The sequence below is a fragment of the Talpa occidentalis genome, unplaced genomic scaffold (assembly GCF_014898055.3).
Source record: "Talpa occidentalis isolate TD23 unplaced genomic scaffold, MPIMG_talOcc4v2.1 talOcc4.2, whole genome shotgun sequence".
Classification (NCBI taxonomy): Eukaryota; Metazoa; Chordata; class Mammalia; order Eulipotyphla; family Talpidae; genus Talpa; species Talpa occidentalis.
This window is the reverse complement of record NW_023602073.1, coordinates 18,320,818-18,346,125: the sequence shown is the minus strand read 5'-3', so window position 1 is coordinate 18,346,125 and position 25,308 is coordinate 18,320,818. Positions and strand designations below refer to the sequence as shown.

Sequence of the window (25,308 nt, the reverse complement as noted above, 5' to 3'; positions counted from 1 at the left end):
TAAAACAGCATGATACTGGAACAAAAACAGACACAGAGAACAATGGAATTGAATTGAAAACCCAGACATAAAACCACACATAAATGGATGAATAATCTACCAAGGAGCAAAGAATATGCACTGGGACAAGGACAGTCTCTTCAATAAATAGTGCTGGGAACACAGGACTGCTGCATGCTGCACCTCCCCCTGCAGTGACCTTCAGGGCTAATGGCTGTTGCCATGGTCCCTGAGGTCCAGCATGGGCAAGGAACCATGCGCGCAGGGGGAGAACAGCAAACTCCCTAAGATGCAGAGAAGCCGAATGCCTGCCAAGAGATAACAACTACCAGAAGCCGCCACAAAGATGAATAAAAGAAATGCTGACCACCTGGAACCTTATCTCACTTTCTCAAGACCCACAAACCTTATTCTGCTACAACTGTCTTTCTAAAATCTTTCCTTTTTCAGGTCATTGGTTGCTAATTTTAAAACATACGTAATTTAATAATTAGGCTAATGCAAATGAAACATCACTAAACACTGTGTTATAATAGAATTGTTGGTTTAATAATCTTTCTATTATGTGCTTGACTTTAGTACCTTTGATATTAACTGCATTATAATATAAATTCACCCATGACAATTAATTATGAGTAAACATGAGTAGGTAGTAGTAGTAGTTAGTACAACAAGAATATAATTATATAGAACAAAAGAAAGTTAATAGCCTGTCTACTTAGGAATGCGGCTAGGTCCAGATGTATTTTGGACATAGATCACTGCCCTGTCAATGATAAGCTAAACCTATGAGCAAGCTGATTGCGTTGATGTTCACTGTTCCTATGCTTTTAGAAAACATATATATACTGACCACTGACTCAAATAAAGTTGCACTCAGATTTACACTCTCTCTTATTTATTTATTTTTTTTTTAATAGAGGCATGTTTTTATTTATTTAGTTTTTGTTTTGTTTATACAAGCATTGGGTACAGTCAGAAGCGCAGGAGGGTGAGCGAATTCACCAGAGCCAGAGGGGGGAGCAGAGCAGGCAGAAGGACCGAAGTACACTGCTGAGGGGAGCAGCGGGCGGCAGGAGAGGTCTGCGCGCCATGTGGGACCCTCCTCCAGTGGCCGGGGAGCAGCCGGGGATTGAACCGGTGCCTCAGAGGCCGCGGGCAGCTTCGCAACCCAGCGCTCAACCGCTGCGCCACCGGGGAGGCCCAACACTCTCTCTTGAAGTGTATCTGTTTGTCATTTCTTTCGCCGACTCCCTGACCACCCTGCGCGCTTCTCTCAACCCTGAGACGGCCTCATCGTCTACTGCTGTGCTGGTCCGCGGCAGCTGCATGCAAAAGAAACTAGACTACTACCTTCCACCATACACAAAGACCAACTCATCCCCGGAAGCAAAGAAAGTGAAGCAGCTGGGACTAGGTCAAACTACAAAGTTTCTGTACAGCAAAAGAGACAATAACCAAAATGAAGAGACACCATACAAATTGGAGAAAACATTTGCAATCCACAAAACTGAGCAGAGACTGATATCAAAGATCGAAAATGAACTTTTACAACTCAACAAAAGCAAAACAATGTATCCAATCAAAAAGTGGGCAGAAGAGCTAAAAGACACTTCTCCAAAGAAGAAGTACAGATGGCCAACAGGCACATGAAAAATTGCTCAATATCACTTGTAATCAGAGAAATACAAATCAAAACCACAATGATATCACCTTACACCAGAGAGAATGGCCACATTAAACAACAACTGTTCGAAAAAATAACAACAAATGCTGGTGAGGATGTGGAGAAAAATGTACCCTCTTAAATTGCTGGTGGGAAAGCAAACTGGTCCAACCACAATGGAAAGCTGTGTGGACACTCAAATTATTAAAAACGGATCTAGCATATAACCCAGCAATTCCACTCCTAAGAATCTACTCAAAGGACACAAAAACATTAACTCTAGGGGCCTCCCCAATGGCGCAGCGGGTTGAGCACAGTGCTGTGAAGCTGAGCACAGTGCTGTGAAGCTGTCCCCAACCTTTGCAGTGCCGGTTCGATTCCTGGCCAACCAGGGAGATACCCACATGGCGTGGCAGACCACTCCTGTTCCGCCCACTGCTCCCCTCAGCAGTGTACTTCGGTCCTTCTGCTGGTTCTGCTCCCTGCTGTCTCTGGTGAATCCTCTCACCACCCCCTCCAGCCTGTACCCCAGTTCTTGTATAAATGAATCTTAAAAAAAAAAATTAATTCTAAAGGAAACCTGAAGTACTATGTTCATGACAGCACTATATACATTAGCTACACTATGGAAACAACCTAAATGCCTCAAAACAGATGAGTGTATCAAGAAAATTTGGTTTATATACACAGTGGAATACTACTCAGCCATCAAAAAAGATAAACTCATGCCATTCACAGCAACATGGATGGGGCTGGAAGGGATTATGCTCAGTGAAATAAGTCAGAGGAGGTCTCCCTTGTGGCACAAGCGGTTAAGACATGGCTCTATGAAGCTATCTGGAGCCACTGCAGCACAAGTTTGATCCTTGGCCAGGGAGCTACTCACATGGAGCAGCAGACCTCTCCTGTCTGAACCCTCTGTTCCCCTCAGCAGTGTATTTCAGTAGATCCACCTGTTCTGCTCCCCACTCTGTCTCTGGTGAACCTCCTCACCCTGAGCAAACTGTCTGACACCACAGTTCTTTCACACAAAAATGAGTAAAAAATTAAAAACATATGTATGTGTGTGTGTATGTATTTCTCATTCAAACAAGTCCAAGTGGAGATGGTCGAGGTAGGTAGGAAAATGGTGCTCCCCAATCAACCCATCTTATATCCCTGCTTCTCCCTTTGGCACCCAAGGCAAATCCAAGAGGAAAACTGCACTTAGAAACTAGAGGAGGGCCTCCCATGGTGGTGCAGGCAGTTGAGCACAGCACTGTGAAGCTGTCCGCAGGCTCTATAGTGCCAGTTCGATCCCTGCTGGCCGGCAAGAATCTGCAGATCTCTCCTGCCTCGCCCGCTGCTCCCCTCAGCAGTGTATTTCATCAGTCTGCCTGTTCTGTACCCCACTCTGTCTCTGGTGAATCCTCTCACCCTCCCGCGCATCTGGCCTATACCCCAGTTCTTGTATAAATAAATCTTTAAAAAAATATTTATTTATGCATATAAGAACCTGTGTCACCAATGAGGCCCAATAAATAAATCTTAAAAAAAAAATAAACCAAAGGAATGAGCAATCTGGAAGGACACGCTGAAGTTTTTTTTTTTAAGATTTATTTATGCATACAAGAACTGGGGTGAAGGCCAGAGGTACACGGGGTGAGAGGATTCACCAGTGACAGAGTGGGGAACAGAACAGGCAGACTGACTGAAGCACACTGCTAAGGGGAGCAGGGGGCAAGTCAGGAGAGGTCTGCTGCACCATGTGGGTTGCTCCCTGGCTGGGGATGGAACTTGTGCTGCAGTGGCTGCAGATAGCTTCACAGGTTGCATCTTAACACCCTGCGCCACCAGGGAGACCATTTCCTACATTTTGAACAGTCACAGGTGTTCTCTCCTGTGAGTTATCAGATGTTCCCTGAGAGCTCCCTTCTGGCAGAAAGCTTTCCCACACTGTTCACATTCATGGGGTTTCTCTCCTGTGTGAGTTCTCTCATGTTTAGTGAGGTCTGATTTCCAGTAGGAAGTTTTCCCGCACTGTTTACATGCATAGGGTTTCTCGCCTGTGTGAATTATCTGATGCTTAGTGAGAGCTCCCTTCAGGCGGAAAGTTTTCCCACACTCTTTACATTCATAGGGTTTCTCTCCTGTGTGAGTTCCCTGATGACTAGTAAGATCTATCTTGCGGTAGAAAGTTTTTCTACATTCTTGACATTCATAAGGTGGGTGCCCAGTGTGTGCTATTTGATGTTTAATAAGAGTTGACCGCCAGGAAAAAGATTGTCCACACTCCGGACATCCATAGGGTTTCTCTCCTGTGTGCATTCTACGATGGTCAGTGAGTGCTGACTTACGGGAGAAAGTTTTTCCACATTCTGGACATTCATAGGGTTTTTCCCCTGTGTGAATTCTCTGATGTACAATGAGATCTCCCTTTTGGGAGAAAGATTGTCTACACTCTTGACATTTGTATGGTTTCTCTCCTGTGTGAGTTCTCAGATGTATAATGAGAGCTGTTTTCCAGGGGAAACATTTTCTACACTCTGGACATTCATGTGGTTTCTCTCCTGTGTGAGGTCTCTGATATCGAGTGAGGGGTGATTTCTTGCAGAATGTTTTCATACACTCTTCACAGCCACACAGTTTCTCACCTGCCTCAGTTCTCTGATGTACACCTAGGGCTGACTTGTGGCAGATAGTTTTCCTACCTTCCTTATAGCCAAAGGCTTTCTCTCTAGTGAGAGCTTGCTGACTACTTCTGAATGTGGACATCTCAGAGGTTTCGTAACATTCATAAGGTGGATCACCTGTTTGTGTTTTCTGATGTTTAGGAAGAACAGAGATCGTACAGAATATATTACTGCATGCAAGATATTCAAAATTATTCTCTCCAAACTGAGTTCTCGGGAGCTGAGCCAGGAGTGACTTATTGCTGAAATAACTCTCAGTTTGATTACATTGGTACTGTTCATCTCCCAAATATGTATGAAGATTCAAATGTGTTGGTTTCTCATAGATGGGTTTCTCCTCCTCATCGCATGTATAGGGGATCTCCCCTACTTGAGTTCCATCTTGGACAATGAGAGCTGACGTATCACAGGTACTCTGACACTCATACCCGTTCCCTAAGTAATGTATCTCATTAGAGGAAGTCTTGCTGTTGGAGATTGGAACTTGCCATAGATGTCTCCCCCAATTTTGCTGGCTGGTCTTAATCTGGTCATCCACAGGACGAACATCTAAAACGAGATAGAAATAACCATGCCTATGAACATCTAAGCATTTCCTGTTAAATGCTAATATAAAGATGCAAAAATTTTCTACAACACCATTTCAAAACACTAAGTAGTATTGATGTTATGATTCATCATTTCTAAAACTAATAAATCATGTAATGAATTACATTAGTGGATTGACTAATGCCAAACCACGTTGACAAAAAAGCGACATTTTTCATATTGTTTTACTCTTTGAATTCAGAAGGAAATATTTGGTAAATATAGTCACTACACTCTACATGTAGATTTCAGCCAGAAGCATTTCTCCTACCATTTAGCAAGTTTTCTATTTTTTTTTCTTACAGGAACTCTGTATACTTTTTGCTGGTATTTTCTGAATAAGAAAACCTTGCAAATGGCATGATATTTCTGGATCACCTATCAAGGGCTATACAGAGGGCCATTTTTCTGTCAATATGCAAGAGTATGGCTTAGAGACAAGAATCTTACCCCTACACATTTCTTTAATTTCTACTTCTCCTGTGCACACGCTTTAGGTATTTCCTTCACAACAGAAAAAGCCACGGTTCTGGAAATTCCTACTTAACAATACATCACAACCGCTAGAACAATAATAGATACAGGAAATTCTGGCTCATCTTTTTTTTTTTTTTTTAAAGATTCACTCATTTATCTATACAAGCACTGGGTACAGTCAGAAGCGCGGGAGGGCGAGAGTATTCACCAGAGCCAGAGCAGGGAGCAGAGCAGGCAGAGGGACCGAAGTACACTGCTGAGGGGAGCAGAGGGGCGCAGGAGAGGTCTGCGCGCCATGTGGGACCCTCCTCCAGTGGCTGGGGAGCAGCCAGGGATCGAACCGGCGCTGCAGAGGCCGCGGGCAGCCCCACAACCCAGCGCTCCACTGCCGCGCCACCGGGGAGGCCCCTGGCTCATCTTTTTATACAACCTTTCCTTGCTGATCTCAAGACAGAGGTTCTGCTTCCAAGCTATGACCCCAAGCACTGAAAAGCATTTCTCTACAATCATCTGAGAACAACACTCTTGTATTCTCATCCACTTCTTGGTACACATATCTACTGGTAATTCACAGACTCTAAAGATTTTTATTTCATAGTTTAGTTTCAGCTGTTTCATACACTTAAAATGGAGACTCATAAGTTTCTCATTATTTTGTTTCTTCCCAATATTCCTGCAACAGAAGGTGAAACTGTACTGTACAAGCTCCATCCCGCAGGCATGAGCCCCTTACCTGAAACTCTTGGTTCCACGACTTGGGGAACCACAATTGCTAGTGTCTAGTCCCGTGTCACAGACCATCCCTTGCCGTGCTGAACAGTTTACTGGGTCTTCCCCAACTCACAATTTCTGAAATGGAGTGTCACAGGGAAATGCCCCTGGACCTTGATTCATGTTCTGAAATAACTCCCTAGTCAGTATCCTAATTCTTAAGTTAATCTTCTATTCAGTTATATCCATAATAGCCATATCCAACCTCTACCCCCAGTGTATATGCACCTATAGATAATACATGTCAAAATTAAAAACATTCATCTCAAACTTAAGCTCTGTGATATAAACAGATTCATCTCCAGAACACTGCCTTCTCAGCATACTTTGTAAAGTAAGACTCTCCATGTTTCTCTCCCATCCTGAATAAATATTCTCTTTACCTTTACCTCATTATTTAATATTTAACTCTCAACATTTAAATACTAACTCATCAGAACTGTGCCTTCTAAATAGAATTTCTAAAATAACACCTTCCATGATTCTCTATCATGCTGGTTAAACATACTCCATGGATTTATCTCAGTATTTAATTCACTTTCCATCTCACACAATATAATTTCAACAATGCAAAGGATGTTTCCCTAACTACTGTTAGGGAATGCACAAAATCTAAACATGAATGTGTAAAACTCCCATGAACATGTTGAAAGAATCAAATGTCTGAGCAAATATTTGACTGAAAGAAAAAAGCATGGAAAACTATAAGAAAAAAGTAAAACTGGAATCCCGAAATAGTGACTAACCAAGAAAAGGTTTCTAGAAGAGGCAGTTGCCTAACTCTGAGAAAACTGATAAGCATTAAAAAATGAGGGGGAATTTACAAGGAAGAGTCATGTTTGGAAATGTAATAAAACTGTCCTAAGGTCTGCACAGGGGGACAAGGAGCTCAGGAGGGCCACTATGCGCGTGGCTGTCTTCTTCCCTCCTCCCTGACCAGTGCGCTCCGACTGACCTGAGAGGCTCTGCTCTGGGGGTTCTTCTACAGTCCGTTGCCCCGCTCCCTGCTTCGGCCTAACGATCCCTTCTGCTTTGTTAACATAAAGCCCTGTAAGGAGAGATAACATTGGCCTTGACCAAATGTCTTAAGTTTTTTTTTTTTTTTTTTTTAAAGAGGCACGTGTTTTATTTATTTATTTGTTTGTTTGTTTGTTTATACATGCACTGGGTACAGTCAGAAGTGCGGGAGGGTGAGAGAATTCACCAGAGCCAGAGCGGGGAGCAGAGCAGGCAGAAGGACCGAAGCACACTGCTGAGGGGAGCAGCGGGCGGCAGGAGAGGTCTGTGCGCCATGTGGGACCCTCCACCTGTGGCTGGGGAGCAGCCGGGGATTGAACCAGCGCCGTGGAGGTCGCGGGGAGCTTCGCAACCCAGCGCTCAACCGCTGCGCCACCGGGGAGGCCCCAAATGTCTTAAGTTTTGATCTTCAAAAAGGATAAAAGCACCGCTTTAAGGGCTGTGCAATGAATAGCCACTGTCAAACTTATTTTTTTTTAAAAGACTTATTTATTTATACAAGCACTAGGGTACAGGCCAGAGGCACGGGTGGGTGAGAAAATTCACCAGAGACAGAGCAGGGAGTAGAACAGGCAGAAGGACAAAAGTACACTGCTGAGGGGAGCAGCAGGTGAGACAGGAGAGGTCTGCCTCAACATGTGGGAATCTCCCTGGCCAGCTGGGAATCGAACCAGCATTGCAGAGGCTGTGGACAGCTTCAAAGCACTGCGCTCAACCCACTGTGTCACCGCGGATGACCCAACTTTCTTTTTTTAAAAGATTTATTTATGGGCCTCCACAGTGGCCCATTAAAAAAAAAGATTTATTTATTTATGCGTGCATACAAGAACTGCGGTACAGGCCAGAGGTGAGGTGGGTGAGAGGATTCACCAGAGACAGATTGGGGAACAGAACAGGAAGAGTGACTGAAACACTGCTGAGGGGAGCAGTGGGTGAGACAGGAGAGGTCTGCCCTACCATGTGGGTTGCTCCCTGACCAGCCAGGGATCAAACTCATGCTGCAGTGGCTGCAGACAGCTCCATAGGGTGCGTCTTAACCCCTTGTGCCACCAGGGAGGCCCCAATGTCAAACTTATATTGTATGGTTGAACACCCACATTCTACTTTGCTTGCAATCTTAAAACTAAACAGCATTTTGGGTCTTCCTGGTGGTGCAAGGGGTTAAGCACAGCACTATGAAGCTATCCACAGCCTCTGTATCACGAGGTCAATCCCTAGCTGGTCAGGGAGCTACTCACATGGTGCAGCAGACCTCTCCTGACTTGCCTGATGTTCCCTCAACAATGTATGTCAGTCAATATGCCTGTTCTGTTCCCCACTCTGTCTCTGGTGAATCCTCTCACCCCCCATATCTCTCGCCTGTACCCTAGCTCTTGTATGCATAAATAAATAAACCTTAAAAAATTAAAATTAAAAATTAAAAAAAAAACCTAAAGAACATTCCATTCCATAAGCAAGAATACATTTATCAATGCAGAGAACACAGCATGCACTAGAGAGTTAAAAGGGAGTTTCCTCACCTACTGACACCAGATGACTATAGGTCTCCAGCATCACATCCCAGTACAGGGTCCTCTGAGCATCATTCAGGTCCCACCACTCCTCCCAGGTAAAGTTCACAGCCACGTCCTCAAATGACACCATCCCCTGTAATGGCACAGTTCTCAATTCAAGGCATCAGCATGGGTCAGACAATAGGAAGTCTGAGAGCTCATTCTTCTGTAGTCTCATTTACCTGATAAAAAATGTACTATCCTTTGTACTCTATGCAGTGATACAGATTTCACAGAAGAAAAATCTATATCTTTAATAACTCAGTAGCTCTAAAAAGTAGTTTTACAGCTTCTCAAAGAAATCAGAGATTTCATAAATGCTAAAAATAAAACAATTAATTAAAATTGCCTTCTCAAATATTTTACAACCTGAGTAGCAGATATGAGAATAAACACATACCAGGAATACTATCGTATAGAAGGTATATTAAAACCATGACCAGGACCTCCCTGGTGGCACTAGGGGTTAAGATGCAACCTATGAAGCTGTCTGCAGCCACTGCAGCACAAGTTCAACCCTCGGCCGGCCAGGGAGCTACCCACATGGCACAGTAGACCTCTCCTGACTCACCCGCTGCTCCCTTCAGCAGTATATTTCAGTCAGTCTGCCTATTCTGATCCTCACTCTGTCTCTGGTGAATTCTCTCAACCCCCGCATCTCTGGACAGTCCAGCTGCTGTATGTATAAATAAATCATTAAAAAAAAAAAAAAAGAGTGGGGGGCCTCCTAGATGGCGCAGCAGATTGAGCACAGTGCTGTTAAGCTCTCCGCAGCCTCTGCAGCGCGGGTTTGATTCTCAGCCAGCCAGGAAGAAACCCACATGGCTTAGCAGACCTCTCCTGCCCTGCCCGCTGCTCCCCTCAGCAGTGTCTTAGGTCTGCCTGCCTGTTTGACTCCCTGCTCTGTCTCTGGTGAATTCTCTCACCCTCCCATGCCTCTGACCTGTACCCCAGTTCTTGCATAAATAAGTAAAAAAATCTTTAAAAAAAAAAAAAAGAGAAAGAGAAGTCAACATGCGAGAAAATAAAAGACACCATGGTAAGTGAACTGCAAAGAGCACTCTGTCTGGGTCGTGTGTCTGGGCTGTGAGAAGAGACAGGCAGTAAAAGTATTCAAGATCTGAAAATGAAGTGAGTCTGCATTTAGAATACAAACTCATTCCAGCAATGAAGAATGTTATGTGATTATATTCTTTTTTTTTTAAGATTTATTTATTTATGTATACAAGAGCTGGGGTACAGGCCAGAGATGCGGAGGGTAAGTTCTTGTATGCATAAATAAAAAAATCTTAAAAAAAAAAAAAAAAAAGAACAGGACAAGGTGCGGGTGGGTGAGAGGAATCACCAGAGACAGAGTGGGGAACAGAAAAGGTGGACTGACTGAAATACATTGCTGAGGGGAGCAGCAGGCAAAACAGAAGAGGTCTGCTGCGCCACGTGGGTAGCTCCCTGGTCGGGGATCAAACTCGAGCTGCGGAGAGCTTCATATTGCTGCGACAACCCCTTGTGCCACCAGGGAGGCCCTGTCATGTCAGTTTTCGACAAACATAAATGTAAGGCAAAAAAAAGAAAGTATGAAACGTAGTAATAATTTTGAGAAATGATGGTTAAAACTATGCCAAATTTATTGATTAAAAATGAAATATCTAATAAACTTGATGACCTACAGTTGGGTCAGATCAAAGAACACTTTCTCCAGGGCCTCTCTGGTGGCGCAAGGAGTTAAGACACAACTTATGGGGTTGTTCCTTCTGCTCTACTGTTCAGTGAACCTAAAGTGGTACATAAGAATCTGTAAGAAGTGAGTAAAGAAATAGGTGAATACAGTTCTAAAATCCAATATACAAATGGCTCATAAGCACATAAAAAAGCTCAACCTCTTTAAAATGCTCAATCTAGTCAGTAGGGAAAAGAAAATAAAGGCATAAGAGATGCTACTACGATAGAAATTATTAATAAAGAGCCTCCCTGGTGGCGTCAGGGGTTAAGACGCAATCTATGAAGCTGTTCCCAGCCTTTGCAGCACGAGTTCGATCCCCAGCCAACCAGAGAGCAACCAACTCACATGCAGCAGACCTCTCCTGGCTTACCCGTTGCTCCCCTCAGCAATGTACTATGGTCAATCTGCCTGTTCTGTTCCCCACTCTTTCTCTGGTAGGTCCTCTTATCCCCCACACCTCTGGCCTGTACCCCAATTCTTGTATGAATAAATAAATAAAATCTTTAAAAAAAGAAATTATTAATTAAAAAAAAAGGGGGGGAGAAGAATTGGCAAAATACTGAGAAATTGGAGCGCTGATGCACTGTTGGGGCAAACATAAGATGATGCAGGCAGTAGGGAAGATGATAAGGTAATTTTTGGGAAAACTAAACACAGAATTACAGCAGGACCCAAGATCCTGGGGTGTTCATCCAAAAGCAGTGAAAGCAGGACTTGCAAAGATATGTGCACACTCATGGTCACTGCAACATGATTCTCTACAGTCAAAGACAAATCAAGGAAGCATCAATTGATGGATAAATGGGGAAATAAAACTGGTATAGACACATGAAGGAATATTACTGAGCCTTATAAAGGAAGTCAATAATGACATATACTAAAATATGGATGGACCTTAAAGACATTATGTTATGTAAAATAAGACACAGAAGAAGAGATGGAATGTGAGTCCATTTTACGACATTCTAGAGATCTGAAATTCATGCAAGTAGAAAGTAAATAGGTGGACAGCAGCACAGGAGGAGAGAGAAGGAACTAGAGTTTAATTAGTACATACTTTCATTTCGGGAAGATGAAAAAATCTAGAAAGGGGGTCCTCCCTGGTGGCACAAGGGGTTAAGTCACAGCACTATGACAGAATCTGCAGCCACTGCAGTATAAGTTCAATCCCTGGCTGGCCAGGAAGGTGACCCACATGGCGCAGCAGACCTCCCCTGTCTCTCCCTCTGCTCCCCCTCAGCAATGTATTTCAGTCAATCTGCCTGTTCTGTTTCCCACCCTGTCTCTGGTGAATCCTCTCATCCCCCGTACCTCTGGCCTAAACCCCAGTTTTTGTATACATAAGTAAATAAATCTTTGAAAAAAAAAAATTAGAAGGGGGTAATGGTTGTACATTACAGAAATATTAAACGCTAGTGAACTTGGGCCTCCCTAGTGACACAAGGGGTTAAGCACAGCACTATGTTGCAATTCACAGCCTCTGAAGCATGAGTTCGATCCCCAGCCCAGACAGGGAGGTGACCCACATGGCGCAGCGGACCTCTCCTGTCTCGCCCGCTGCTCCCCTAGGCAGTGTATTTAAGTCATTCTGCCTGTTCTGTTCCCCACTCTGTCTCTGGTGAATCCTCTCACCCTTCACACCTCTGGGCTTTACCCCAGTTCTTGTATGCATAAATAAGTAAATCTTTAAAAAAAAAAAATTAAGATGGGTCCTCCATGGTGGTGCAAGGGGTTAGGTTTCAGCATTATGAAGCTATCCACATCCACTGAAGCATGAATTCCATCCCTGGCCAGGGAGCTACCCACATGGCACAAGCAGACCTCTCCCATCTCACCCACTGCTCCCCTCAGCAGTGTATCTTGATCAATCTACCTGTTCTGCTCCCTGTTCTGTCTTTGGTGAATCCTCTTACCCCCACCCCCGCCCCTCTGGCCAACACCACAGCTCTTGCATGCATAAATCTTTTTTTAAAAAAGATATAAATTAAGGGCCGTGGCAAGGACGCCAGGGAAGCCACCGCTGCAGGGGGGCTGCGGGCGCCGGCTCGGCCCGCCCCCTTCTGTCAGCCCCGCCCCGGCCCGCGCTGTGGCCAGCCGCTGGCTGTCAGCTCCCTCAGCGTCCCGGAGAGCCGAGGTGTCTGCTGAGCCGCTGCTGCGGCCGCCGGCTGCTGCACGTCCTGGGCCTTGACTTCCCCCTGCTGACTCGCCGGCCGCTTTTCCTCTGTCCTCGTCGCCTCATGAAGCCGCTGGTCGTGTTTGTCCTCGGCGGTCCTGGCGCCGGCAAGGGGACCCAGTGCGCCCGCATTGTCGAGAAATATGGCTATATACATCTTTCTGCAGGAGAACTTCTTCGTGATGAAAGGAAAAACCCAGATTCGCAGTATGGTGAACTCATTGAGAAGTACATTAAAGATGGAAAGATAGTGCCAGTTGAGATAACCATCAGTTTGTTAAAGAGGAAAATGGATCAGACAATGGCTGCCAACGCACAGAAGAATAAATTCTTGATTGATGAAACCAAGATAACCTTCAAGGGTGGAATAAGACCATGGATAGGAAGGCAGATGTATCTTTTGTTCTGTTTTCTGACTGTAATAATGAGATCTGTATTGAACGCTGTCTCGAGAGGGGGAAGAGTAGTGGCAGGAGTGATGACAACAGAGAGAGCTTGGACAAGAGAATTCAAACCTATCTTCAGTCAACAAAACCAATTATTGACCTATATGAAGAAATGGGGAAAGTAAAGAAAATAGATGCTTCTAAATCTGTTGATGAAGTTTTTGATGGAGTTGTGAAGGTTTTTGACAAAGAAGGCTAACTCTAAACCTGAAAGCATCCTAGATATCATGCTTGAATATTGCTTTGATAGCTGCTATCACAAACCCTTTTAAAGGCGATTTTAACCTTTAGTAATTACATCTCAGTTAATGGTGGGAAGGTATGTAGAAAGACAAATTACATTTTTTTATCTTCAGTTTTTTTTTGGTCTTAGGGGTAGACAGTGAATTTGGGTTTAATTTATCTTAGCTATGGTGCTCGCAAAACAGAAGAATATCGGCTAGTTCTTTTTATTCGAAAAGAATATCCCTTTTATAGTTAGTGCCTTTTTGTGAGCAAAACTTTTTAGTGTATGTGTACATCCCTTTAGTAATTACAAGATGTTAGGTGTAGGGATACCCTCTTCCCCTCTTTCTTGCAGGTTTTAAATTTCCGACCTGCTAAGTGAATTTGTGGACCAAATTCCAAAGGAACTTTTTGTGTAGTCAGTTCTTGCACAATGTGTTTGGTAAACAAACTCATGAAATGAATTCCTAGAAGTGTTTTAGTATTTATCAAATAACTGACCATTTCCTACAGAATGATAAAGAAACGTAGGCTTTATGTTGTACCACAACTTGTACAAAGTTGTTTGATAGGGCATATTCTTTACTTCCAGGGATGAGGATGAGGGTACGGCGGGGTTCAGAGCCTGGAAGAATTGTCAGCTTTATTCTGACAAAAATCTGAGGGTAAGGAGCAAGGACTGTGTCTAATGACATGTGTTCCTTAGCAGTGGAACCTTGAAGTGTGTGTATTAGATTGACGGTAAAATGATTGGTTAGCATTTTAGTAACACTTCAAAATTTTTTTTTGTTTGTTTTCTGACTAAATATAGTATTAGTAAAAAGAAATCTAATGGTTAAATTTTCCATTTGTATTTTATTTTCTTGAATATTTTTTTCATAGTTATTTGTTTAAGAAGATTTAAAAATCACTGCACTTTGGTCCAAAAAATGATAAATATATCTAATAAATGTTTGATTCCCTCCCTGAAAAAAAAAAAAAGATATAAATTAAGATGATTTCAAGTCATCCTTGAAATGTAGAGGACTGAAAACACTTGTCAGACAATATGACTTTGTACATCCATAAATGCAACCTGCAGCAGGCTGGCTAACAGAAACGCACAGGGAGTTATCAAACAGCCCAGAGTGGACTCAATCTTAGACACTCCAAGATTGATCCCTACTTCAGCAGGGCCTTCCAAAATTGTCGGGGATCACACTATATAGTGTCAGTTACTCCAGAAAAAGCATTTTGCACTTCAGCAAAGGATAACCAGCACCAACTACAGGACACAAGAACCTCCAGATTAACAATGAGACACTCTGTACCTCATCAACTATGTGGTCAATGGAGACTCAGCTTCAGACTCTGCTCTGCAAGGCTCAGGCCCCACGAGTCGCAGCAGGCCGTCCCCCAGGGTTCCTTCCCATTGGGGAGCATGTGTGTCTGCATTTCTGACTTGGCATCAGAAAGACCAGAGACCAATTTGCACTCACCTTGCCTATATATATATATATGACATCTTTGTGTTCTTGATGTTTGCTTAAAAAAAAAACTCTACAGGGCCTTCCTGATGGCATAAGGGGATAAGACGCAACCTATGAAGCTGTCCACAGCCACTGCAGCACGAGTTAATCCCCCACCAGGGAGCTACCCACATGGCGTAGCAGACCTCTCCTGTTTCGCCCACTGCTCCCCTCAGCAGTGTATTTCAGTCAATCTGCCTGTTCTGCTCCCCACTCTGTCTCTGGTGGATCCTCTCACCGCCCACATCTCTGGCCTGTACCCCAGGTCTTATATGCATAAATAAATAAATCTTTAAAAAAAAAAAAACACAAAACTTCACACATTCGCACTTTTTTTTTTTTTTACCAAGAAACCAGGGAGGCGCAACGTTGGGAGGCCCCAACGTTCCCACTTTTCAAATTAATTTATATACTGTCATAAAGTACATAAAGTCAATGCTAAAGTAAAATAACTCACCAGAGATTCATTCATTGTGTGTTGTTCTCAGAAATGCATAAAGGACACTGGAGGTAGAGCTGGGAGAGGTGAATGGGGTTCAGGAATGGAAGGACTGTGGTAGCCGGCACCTTGGTCCTAGAGTCCCCTGTCCTAAACGCTCTATACACTGCCTAGAAAAGACAAAAGAGAGACACTTCTGTGTGACAACGACACTTTATGCTTTAAGGTGGGGTAGGAAAGGACTCACAAGTCCATTCACTGGTAGAATTGAGACTTACAATTGGCCCTTAAGAAAATTCATAATTTCCTAGTGATTTACCAATAGCTAATGCTAAGAATTACTTAAAAACTTCAAAGACACTTGGGGCCTCCCCGGTGGCGCAGCAGTTGAGCACTGGGTTGCGGAGCTGCCTGCAGCCTCTGCAGCACTGGTTCAATCCCCGGCTGCTCCCCGGCCACAGGTGGAGGGTCCCGCATGGCGCACAGACCTCTCCTGCCGCCCGCTGCTCCCCTCAGCAGTGTACTTCGGTCCTTCTGCCTGCCCTGCTCCCCGCTCTGGCTCTGGTGAATTCTCTCACCCTCCCACGCTTCTGACTGTACCCAGTGCTTGCATAAATAAATCAATCTTTAAAAAAAAAAAAACTTCAAAGACACTTACTCACATAGAACACTGTTGGCTACCATTTTATAGGAAAGATGCACCTAATGTACATTGTCAGTAGTACACTGACCCTGTAATGGCTCAGAAGTGCTTCTCTGGATTCATTTCCTTTAAACCCCCTTTGACTATAGAGCATGTTAGTCATCTCAGGGTTTCTTCAGAAAAGTGAATCCTTGGGTATCCTACAACAATAACTAGAAGTCAATAACATTCAAGTTTTTGTCTTTTTCTTGAATAAATATCTCAATCTTCGATGGGTTCACAAGACCAAGGGGATTTTGTCTCTGGGTCAGTTCCTTCTGGGTTTTTTTAAATCTAGTGGAGCCCCTATTGTTCATCAGATCCTTCTCTACGTACTATTGTCTGTCTCCCTTCCTCTGTACTGGGCTCTTGATTTCTCATATTTGGTCCATATTCCCACCTATTCTCATCTGAGCCTCTACTCTGTGCTACCATTTGTCTCCTTTCCTCTCTCCTTGGTTCCGGGTTCCGTGTACTCCGTCTATATTCTGTCCAGTAACCCCTGTGTGAATCACCATGTCATGGTGTCCTCAGTCTTCTGTCCTGTCTTCTGTAATTATTTCATCTATTGCTACCCTGTAATCTGGGACAACTGTACTTCCAATGTCCCTCTTCCCTGCAGTAAGCACACTGATTTCTCCCTAGGGGTTCACTTCTCATGGGCTCACGTTTCAGTCCGTTACTGTTTCTCTGAAATCCTGTCCTATGCTCTCTGTTTGAAAACAGTCGCAGGTTTCAGTCTCCTGTCCTCTCTATTATTATAAACCCGGAATGCCAAGTCCACTACCTGGGACAGACTCATCTCTGTGATGCCGTCCACCTTTGCTAACTTTTTTCTTATGTCTGGGGCACTATGTGTAATGAACACCATAGTGATCAGACGAGCATTTTCTGGGATATCTGGGTTTATATATGTGTGGTTGGTATACATCTGAATAATTCTCTCAAGGAACTCTGATGGAGCCTCATTAGCTCCCTGTTCAAGTTGTAATATTTTGTAAAAAAAATTTTGTTTGGGGATTCCCTGCTGCAAGCCAACCAATAAACATTTTTTATACTGTTCTAACATCTCCATCCCTCCATTATTGGGGTCCCACTAGGGATCTACCACTGGGACAACCATCTCTGGCTCTGGGGATTCTCTGTCCTGTTGGTGGAGATGGTCAGCCTCCTCCCTGAATGCCATTCTCTGCTCGTCCAGAGTCAGCAAAGTTTGAAGCATGGACTGTATATCTGCCCAGTTAGGGTGGTGGGAGAGAAAGATAGAGGCAAATAAGTTTGCCATCCTCTTAGGAGCCTGCCAGTATATAGGGACAGCTTCTGCAATTTAGGAGGTCCGCGGTACTAAAGGGATGGTGTGACCAAAAGCATCCAGCAGGTCACCCATGTTCATTCAAACCACCCACTGGCATCTGGGGAAGAGGAAACTGTCCTGCCTCAGGGTGACCCTTCCTGCCAAAGTGGGTGCTGCTTCTAGTGTGGGGAGGAGATGTCGTTTTGTTTCTTCCCCGGAGGGCAGTGGGGGCTGCGAAGTCTTAGGAGTCTGTATAGGGGGAACACTGCCACACTGAGGAGGAGTGTGTAGTGTGTGTTTAAGGAATGCAAAATGATAATCCTCTTCTAATTCTGCCCTCTTGAGGGGCTCATGGAAAGGGGAAGGTTTATTCCTTCTCTGTGCCATTAGCCTAGCCTCCCCCACATCTAGTTTTTGGAGCTCAGCCTGTATCTGGTCTTGCACAGTTTTAAGAACTGTACGGTTTTCGTCCCTCGTATTCTGCACAGCTAAACTGAGAGCCTGAATTTGTTGCTGCATGGTCTCAATAGGTGAAGTGCAGCATCGAGCTCTCAGAGAAGCAACAACAATCAGAAAAACAGCCAGAAAAACATATTGCGAAGCAGGTATGGCTTGCAAGCCACCCATATAAGTATATAAAAGCAAAAACATGTGCCATAGGCCTGGTTTATGTTATTTATGTTAATAAGACTGGTAGTAAATGTTTAATGGAAAAAGACTACTTAAAGTCAAGGCCGGAATAAAACTGAAAGAACTTAAGCCAGGGATGAGATTGCTTAAGCTCATGGTTGAAACAGAGGACAAAGCTGCAGGCAAGAAAAAAAGGCAAACTGTTCACGACCTGAAACAAAGACTTTCACCAGTGTCCTGCAGACCTAGTGTGCTTAAGGTGACTAACACAAGGAGTTACTTTGGGCTGGTCAACCACAGGTGTAACTTGGAAACCATGCTGGGCACCAAGGTGTTACAGGGCAACCCAGCTCTAAAACGGGTTGCCTGACTGTGGGTCCTCACCCGCGCACTTAAAAGGGACGTACACTGCAGGCACACACTAAAGGTTAACAAAGGTTTATTTACAAGGGAAGGGGGATGAGGAATTCTCCCCATCTCAGGGAGAAAAGAGGGAGATAAATTCTTAAATGTGTCCTACCCATGCTGCCCACCCGGAATGCCAAATGACCTTCGGAGATCAAACCTGCCTGGCCGAGAGCACAAGCCAAGTGAGCCCTGATCCCACTGAGATGGCTGGTTTTATTTACAAACAGAGAAAATGGCTGCTTAACTCCACCCTTAGATCCTCGCAACTTCCCATTGGGGATCATGGGATTTGTAGTTTACAGTGTATTGCTGGAGTGGGGGTGGCATCCACAAAACCTGTATGGAATTTGCTCAGGACATCCTTTACCCCCTAACAAATGACCTGGATTTTGCCAAGGGACGTGTTTGGCCAAAGGGAAACTGGTACCAATGACACACAGATGAAAAGTCCTTTTCCAGGGGTCTTGCCTTCTGGGAACAGTGTCAACCTGGGAAGACACCCAGGATTAGCTTGTCTGAGGCACATGGCTGAGTGATAGCCAACAGAAATCCATCTAACAGGAAGTGAAATTCCTACCCCAACTAGCGTCAGTCAAGGCACCAAGTAACTACAGCCTCATATGTCATCCTGGCTACACCAGCAGAGCAACTGGAGGACAGTGGTAGCTCGCACCTAGGCTGAGCGGAACATTCAACTTCCAGTAATGAAGTGTTTGGGCTTGATTTCTAAAAGCCAATATATTTGAGTCAGATCTTTACACAGAAAATGCCAAGTGATCCATGTAGTTCCCCAAACCCGATGTCTCTGAACAAATTACGCGGGTGAAAAAATCTTCAGTTAGGGGCTCCCTGGTGGCACAAGGGTTAAGATGCAACCTATGAAGCTGTCCGCAGCCACTGCAGCACAATTCGATCCCTGGCCAGGGAGCTACCCACATGGCGCAGCAGACCTCTCCTGACTCACCCGCTACTCCCCTCAGCAGTGTATTTCAGTCACTCTTCCTGTTCTGTTCCCCACTCTGTCTCTGGTGAATCCTCTTACCCCCACACCTCTGGCCTGTACCCCAGTTCTTGTATGCTATGCATAAAACTTTAAAAAAAAATTCTTCAGGGACCTCCCTGGTGGCGCAAGGGGTTAAGCACCGCACTATGAAGCAATCTGCAGTCTCTGCAGCACGAGTTCAATCCCTGGCCAGCCAGGGAGCTACCCACATGGCGCAGCAGACCTCTCCTGTCTCGCCCGCTGCTCCTCTCAGCAGTGTATTTCAGTCAGTCTGCCTGTTATGTTCCCCACTCTGTGGTGAATCCTCTCACCCCCCACATCTCTGGCCTGTACCCCAGCTCTTGTATGCATAAATAAGTAAATCTTTTAAAAAAAAATTTCCAGTTACATGACCAATACAACTCACACTCACAACTACTGAAAATAATAAGGGATGTCAATTGGAGGGGTCAGCCTTGTGTTCAAGTGCAGGGACCCATTAACACCTAACCCCTACTCAGGTGCCTCTCCTTCCAGGCTGCTCCTGTTCAAGAGTCACGTGGCCCATTGACCACCCCCACTCCAGTATTCAGGTTCAGACCCAATTTAAAGGCTCCCTCTTGTGTCCCGTGGGACTGGGATCCCCCTGCACCTCACCCCTTACTGACTTCGTCACCTCCCTTGTCCTCTCCCTCCCCTTCACCACACACACACACTGGTACTCAGGTCCTCACCCACCTTACCTCTCCCTCCCTTTGTACCCCATGGGCAGGCTCCCCTTTTGTTAGGAGAATTGATGCTCCTGCGTCCGGGTGTGTAAACCGGTTGAGAAATAACAGCCCCCTCACCAATCGTGAGCACAAGCAAGTGTGGAATTACTGAAGCAAGAGGAAAGAACTGACAGCAGGAGGAGAGCCAAGGGAGGATGCCCTCTGCTCCAGCCCTGTCTGCGACTATATACTGTCAGACTTACTGTTGTCCGATGTGCCAAACTACTGATTAGGCACGAAGTGGTCGGGAAGTTTCGTGGTGTTTGTTTTTCTGTTCTCTAATTATCCCATAATAGGATTTTACTCTACTTGGTGGCTGGCTCAGCAACATGTTAGCAACACACTTGTTTTTATGGGAGCTGTTTTGTTCCTTCTGTTCCTACATTGTTTAAAATCACTGTCCCGTGTCTCAGCCTTTGCCGTTCCCCTAGCCCTCCCGGCCTTCGTCCCTCTCGCTGTCACCCCAGACCCACCTCAGAGACAAGCAGCGCTAGGAACTCGCGATCGGCGGCGCTGGAGGAGCTTCAGAAACTTCCGGGAAAGATGGCGGAGGGGGCGGGCCGCGCCTGCGCAAAAGAAAGCAGAAGCCCCTTTTGAGAGCCTTTGCAGGGACTTGGTGGACGCGGAAACTACATTTCCCACAACCCTGTGCGCTGCCGATCAGCCTTCTCGAGACCGGTTCTATTTCGGGTTCTGTTGCCTAGACACCCCCAAGGGGATGCTGGAGGGGTCAGGTCGGCAGGGCCCTCTGGAAGAAAACGGGAACCGCGTCTGGGTGGTCGAAAAAATAGGCTTTGTTCTGTCCTAAAAGAAACGTGTACCTCACACTCCCCGCTCCTGAGCTTGGGATGCTGCAGTCTGAGTGGTTGGGGGTCAGAGGTCAGAGTTAAAGGGAAAGCACTGAGTCCTGGGGCAAGTTAGGCATAATTAGGCAGCTTCAAGGGCAGTGTCGGGACTTCAGGAGGGTTAAGGAAAGCGCCAGAGATAAGGGTAACAAATTCCAAAGGGGACCAATCAAACACCCCATTACTAGGGGCAACAGGACATTCCTGGACAAGGAAGATTAAAAAAAAAAATAAGGGCTGGAACACAGAGACTTAGTTCTGGGCACAGAGACCTTTAGGCAGTGAATGAGACCACCAAGGACTAACCAATTGTTATAGAGCAACCCCGATATTAAAACGGGTTCCTGGCTGTGGGTCCTCACCCGCGCGCTTTAAAGGGACTTATGAATACTCTACTACAGACACACGCAAAAGGTTAATAAAAGGTTTATTTACAAGAGAAAAGGAAATAAGGAAAATGTACAACTCAGGGAAAAAATAGGGAAATAAAGTCTTTAATGCGTCCTACCCGATCCGACGACCTGGAAACCCAAAGTCACTCTCAGAGCTGGCCTGACGCTGCGAGCTGGTGGAGAGCCAAAATGGGGGATCCCCAAAGCCCACGTGTCTGCCTTTTGTATCCACCTGGCTGCTTAACCCCACCCTCAGGTCCCAGCCACCTTCCCTTTGGTGATGATGGGATTTGGAGTTCCCAGTGTCTTTGACTTTGACCTAGGGTGGGGGTGGAGTCCACAAAGCCTGTATGGAATTAGATTTGGGACATCCTTTTTCCCCTAACACAATCACAAAGAGACTGGTGGAGCTTTAGAATAATGAGGGAAAAAAGGTGCCTATTCCCTGAGGCCAGACTCCATTTTGGGTTCCTTGCCCCTTTCTGACCTGGGTCCACCAGCCTAGGAGTCCCACTTTATTTCTGTTCCTCTTCTCCTCAATAAACTTATTCTTTCCCTAAACACATCTGCCTCTTCTCTCTTGCTTTCCCGAGCGTCAGTGAAGTTCCTGCTGCGGCTTCGTGACACCCTAACCTGTGGGGGTCTAGTGGCTGGGCCTCAGCGCAGCCACTGCAGCCTGAGATGCATTCCTGGCTGGGAGACTAGGCCTGAAAACCTGACATTACGGTATTGTTAGAGGGCAGGGAGGGGGCACCCCAGACCCCGCAAACCTGCTTGCTCTAAAGAGGTTCTGCCATCCGCTACATCAACACAAAACATATGAGACTTTAATGAAGAGGAACTTTAGTACAATTAGCAAACAATACAGGAAAGGCAAAGAAATTGTTTCTAAATCAAGCACCCAAAGTTACCCCATCTCCTCGTGGGTAAAAGTCTACCCAAATGGGACTGGCCCAGAGCAAGGCCCCAAAGTCTGCCACAAGTCTAAAGCATCTTCCAGTGGGGACCCACAGAAAAGGATGAGAAACAGCCAGACAAGTCCGGGAGGAAAAGAGCAAAATCAAAATCAAGACAAAAACTGCTATTGTCACCTCCCCAAGGCTCTCTCACCCACATCTGTGTCACCCAGTCCACGACCAAATGGCAAGTGCAGTTTCTTCACATGTCTTTCTGCTCCACGTGCCTCCTCCAGGTCTCCTTCTGGCTCCCCATCCTACTTCCTTCCTTCCTCAGTCTCCTCTGCAGCTTTTTCTCTCCCTGCTCAGCTCCACCCTCCTTTAGGGTGGAGCAGGAAACCTGGAACGTTCCCCTTTCCTGGGGACCACTTTGTTCCAGTATCAGCAGCCCAGGGGCAGGTTCCTGCCCTGCCTGGGAGGCTGAGCTTCTTGCCATTGAAGGGAGGACAGAGGGGGCCCTCAAGGAGTCTCACTGACCTTCCCCCCTTCCTCAAGTGCAGACTGGTGTAGTTTTGTAGAGTGCTGGGGTCCTTGGGTTCACTCTGGGAAAGGTGTCACCAGAGCTCCCGTTTCAGCGGCATATGGTGAGTTTCCCAGGTGTGTTTTTCCATGAGACAGAGACAGTCATATTTAAAGAACAGATATATTAGGGAAAGGGAAAGGAACAGGTTTGCTAAGAGAGGCCTGCATGGTTGCAGGCAGGCGGCCTTGAGGGGAGTGGCCTCCGCTGAGGGAGGTCAGTGAAGAGAAGTCCCGGCATGGGACAGGTCACGGGCAGGCAGGAGGCTGCTGCCTTGCAGAGGGAGAGAGTTGGTGAAAAGAAGCACCTGCATAGTCACAGGTGGGTAGAGGGAGTGCTGCCCCGAGCCTGTGCAGAGACTGCACTGATACAGTCCTTTTCTCTTTGGGAGGGGTCACTCCTCCGTGGAGCAGGCTGCTTGTTGCTGATGTTGGGTAACAGGTGATACCGGAATTGTCAGGCCTAGTCTCCCAGCCATGAACGGATCCCAGGCTGCAGGGCAGCGCTGAGCCCCAGCCACTAGACCCCCACAGGTTGGTGTCTCACGAAGCCGCAGCAGGAAACTTGCAGACGCTCAGGCGAGCAAGCGAGAAGAGGCAGGTGTGTTTAGAGAAAGAAAAAGTTTATTGAGGAGAAAAAGAACAGAAATAAAGTAGGACTCCCAGGCCAGGAAACCAGGCCTGGGAGGGGCAAGGAAGCCAAAGTGGAGCTGTGTCTCAGAGAATATAGACCTTTTTTCCCTCATTATTCTAAAGCTCCACCTGTTTCTTTGTGATTGGTTAGTTCTCTGCTGTCTCACTTAATTTGCTACTGAGTGGGGGATCTTCACATTCCTTATCTAGCAGGTCTGTCTTTCCCCATTTGTTGCATCTTCATCTTTATGGCCCAATCCTCTGGATGGGCATCCCTGCATTGAAGTTAAACAGCTGCCCTTCTAAGTTGTCCATAAATTAAACCACTCTCCATTTCTCCAATCTCTGCCTCCCTTTACCACCTGAAGGAAACCAGGACCAGCTTTAACAATGTTGTCATTGGTCCTGAGATGTTTGTTTTCCCTAGTGGAATTGGTTACATTCCCTTGGTTGTCCTCATCTCTGAAGCCTCCCTAAATTCTTCAGAGGTCCCCTCCTGCATTGTCCCTAAAACTGCCTAATTCCTAGCTTGCCCTGTGTCTCACAGGCAAAACTAGAAAGGGACCAGAGATTCCAGGGTGGGCCCAGTCTCCATATCTTTCCCCTCAGGTCTGTGCTCCACTCCCCATAGCATCTGATCCTGCTTGGGTCTCAGGCCTTGAGACAAGGCACTGGCGCCTAAGGGTCCAACCTCTCCAGCTGGGTTAATGGTCATGTTATTCCCCTCCACACCCACCTCCTCGTGTGAGTCTGGTTCTGGCCTTGGGGCACCTCCTTTCCAGTCTTTCTATTCTTGTCCTCCATCACAGACTATTGGAGGGAAGCAGGGGTCTCAACCCTAAGGTGTGAGCTAGGGTCCCCCATATTTTAGTGTGACTGGACTGATGTAAAATGCACCTTCTGATTCAGCAGTTGCTGGGGGAGGGGGGCGCTGTTCCACATTTCAACAGCTTTTTAGTAACACTTGATGTCATTGCCTCTGACTCAAGGGCCCCAAGTTTGTACAGCAAAGACACAGAATCATAGAGGTAATATCCAGAGTTCCCTTTCAAATAACAGACTTACACTGTTACAGGGCAGCCCCGATATAAAACGGGTTGCCTGACTGTGGGTCCTCACCTGCGTGCTTAAAAAGAACGTACTACACTGCGGGGCCTCCCTGGTGGCGCAGCGGTTGAGCGCTGGGTTGTGAAGCTGCCCGCAGCCTCTGCAGCAACGGTTCGATCCCCGGCTGCAACCCGGCCCTGGAGGAGGGTCCCGCACGGCACGCAGACCTCTCCTGCTCCCCTCAGCAGTGTACTTCGGTCCTTCTGCCTGCTCTGCTCCCCGCTCTGGCTCTGGTGAATTCTCTCACCCTCCCGCGCTTCTGACTGTACCCAGTGCTTGTATAAATAAATAAAAATAAATCTTTAAAAAATAAATGAATAAAACCATTAAAAAAAAAATACTCCACTGCGGGCACACGCAAAAGGTTAATAAAAGGTTTATTTACAAGGAAAGGAGAAATGAGGAAATGTACAACTCAGGGAGAAAAGAGGGAAATAAAGTCTTAAATGCGTCCTACCCGTTCTGCGAATCTGGAATCCCAAATGGCACTCTCAGAGCTGGCGGTGAGCCATGAGTCATGAATTCAAGAGGTGAGAGAGACTCCAAGGCCCACATGTCTGGTTTTATACCAACCTGGCTACCTAACTCCACCCTCAGGTCCCAGCCACCTTCCCTTTGGTGGTGACGGGATTTGTCTTTCCCAATGCCCTGAGGGCTTTGGTCTGGAGTGGGGGTGGCGTCCACAAAGCCTGTATGGGATTAGCTCAGGACATCCTTTCCCCCTAACAATACCAGGCATAGCAAAAACAACCATATTTGAACATTTTTGTTCAAATGCATTTGATAAATTTCAAATAGTTGTTTATGCATTTGTGAAACAAGTCATTCAGCCTGA

General features: G+C 45.9%; 2 protein-coding genes across 4 annotated transcripts; one reads left to right on the top strand and one right to left on the bottom strand.

Annotated features, from left to right (window-relative positions):
• Positions 1-1,073: 1,073 nt before the first annotated feature.
• LOC119253544 (zinc finger protein 717-like) lies at positions 1,074-22,615 on the bottom strand. Of its 3 annotated transcripts, none has more exons than XM_054698002.1 (6): positions 22,369-22,615; positions 20,495-20,587; positions 15,274-15,425; positions 8,712-8,838; positions 7,130-7,222; positions 1,074-4,887 (listed from the first exon to the last, which is right to left on the bottom strand). In XM_054698002.1, the coding sequence occupies exons 3-6, from the start codon at positions 15,286-15,288 to the stop codon at positions 3,530-3,532; spliced, it is 1,593 nt and encodes a 530-aa protein (XP_054553977.1). In that variant the 5' UTR covers positions 15,289-15,425; positions 20,495-20,587; positions 22,369-22,615; the 3' UTR covers positions 1,074-3,529. The 3 variants fall into 3 exon arrangements, with proteins under 3 accessions (XP_054553977.1, XP_054553978.1, XP_054553979.1); XM_054698003.1 differs by lacking the exon at positions 22,369-22,615 and adding an exon at positions 21,375-21,539; XM_054698004.1 differs by lacking the exons at positions 20,495-20,587; positions 22,369-22,615 and adding an exon at positions 20,225-20,440.
• Positions 12,609-13,533, top strand: LOC119251858 (UMP-CMP kinase-like). Its single transcript, XM_037519151.2, is given in 2 exon segments — positions 12,609-12,975; positions 12,978-13,533. Coding segments are annotated over 2 exon segments (579 nt in total). The 5' UTR covers positions 12,609-12,701; the 3' UTR covers positions 13,283-13,533.
• Positions 22,616-25,308: the final 2,693 nt, after the last annotated feature.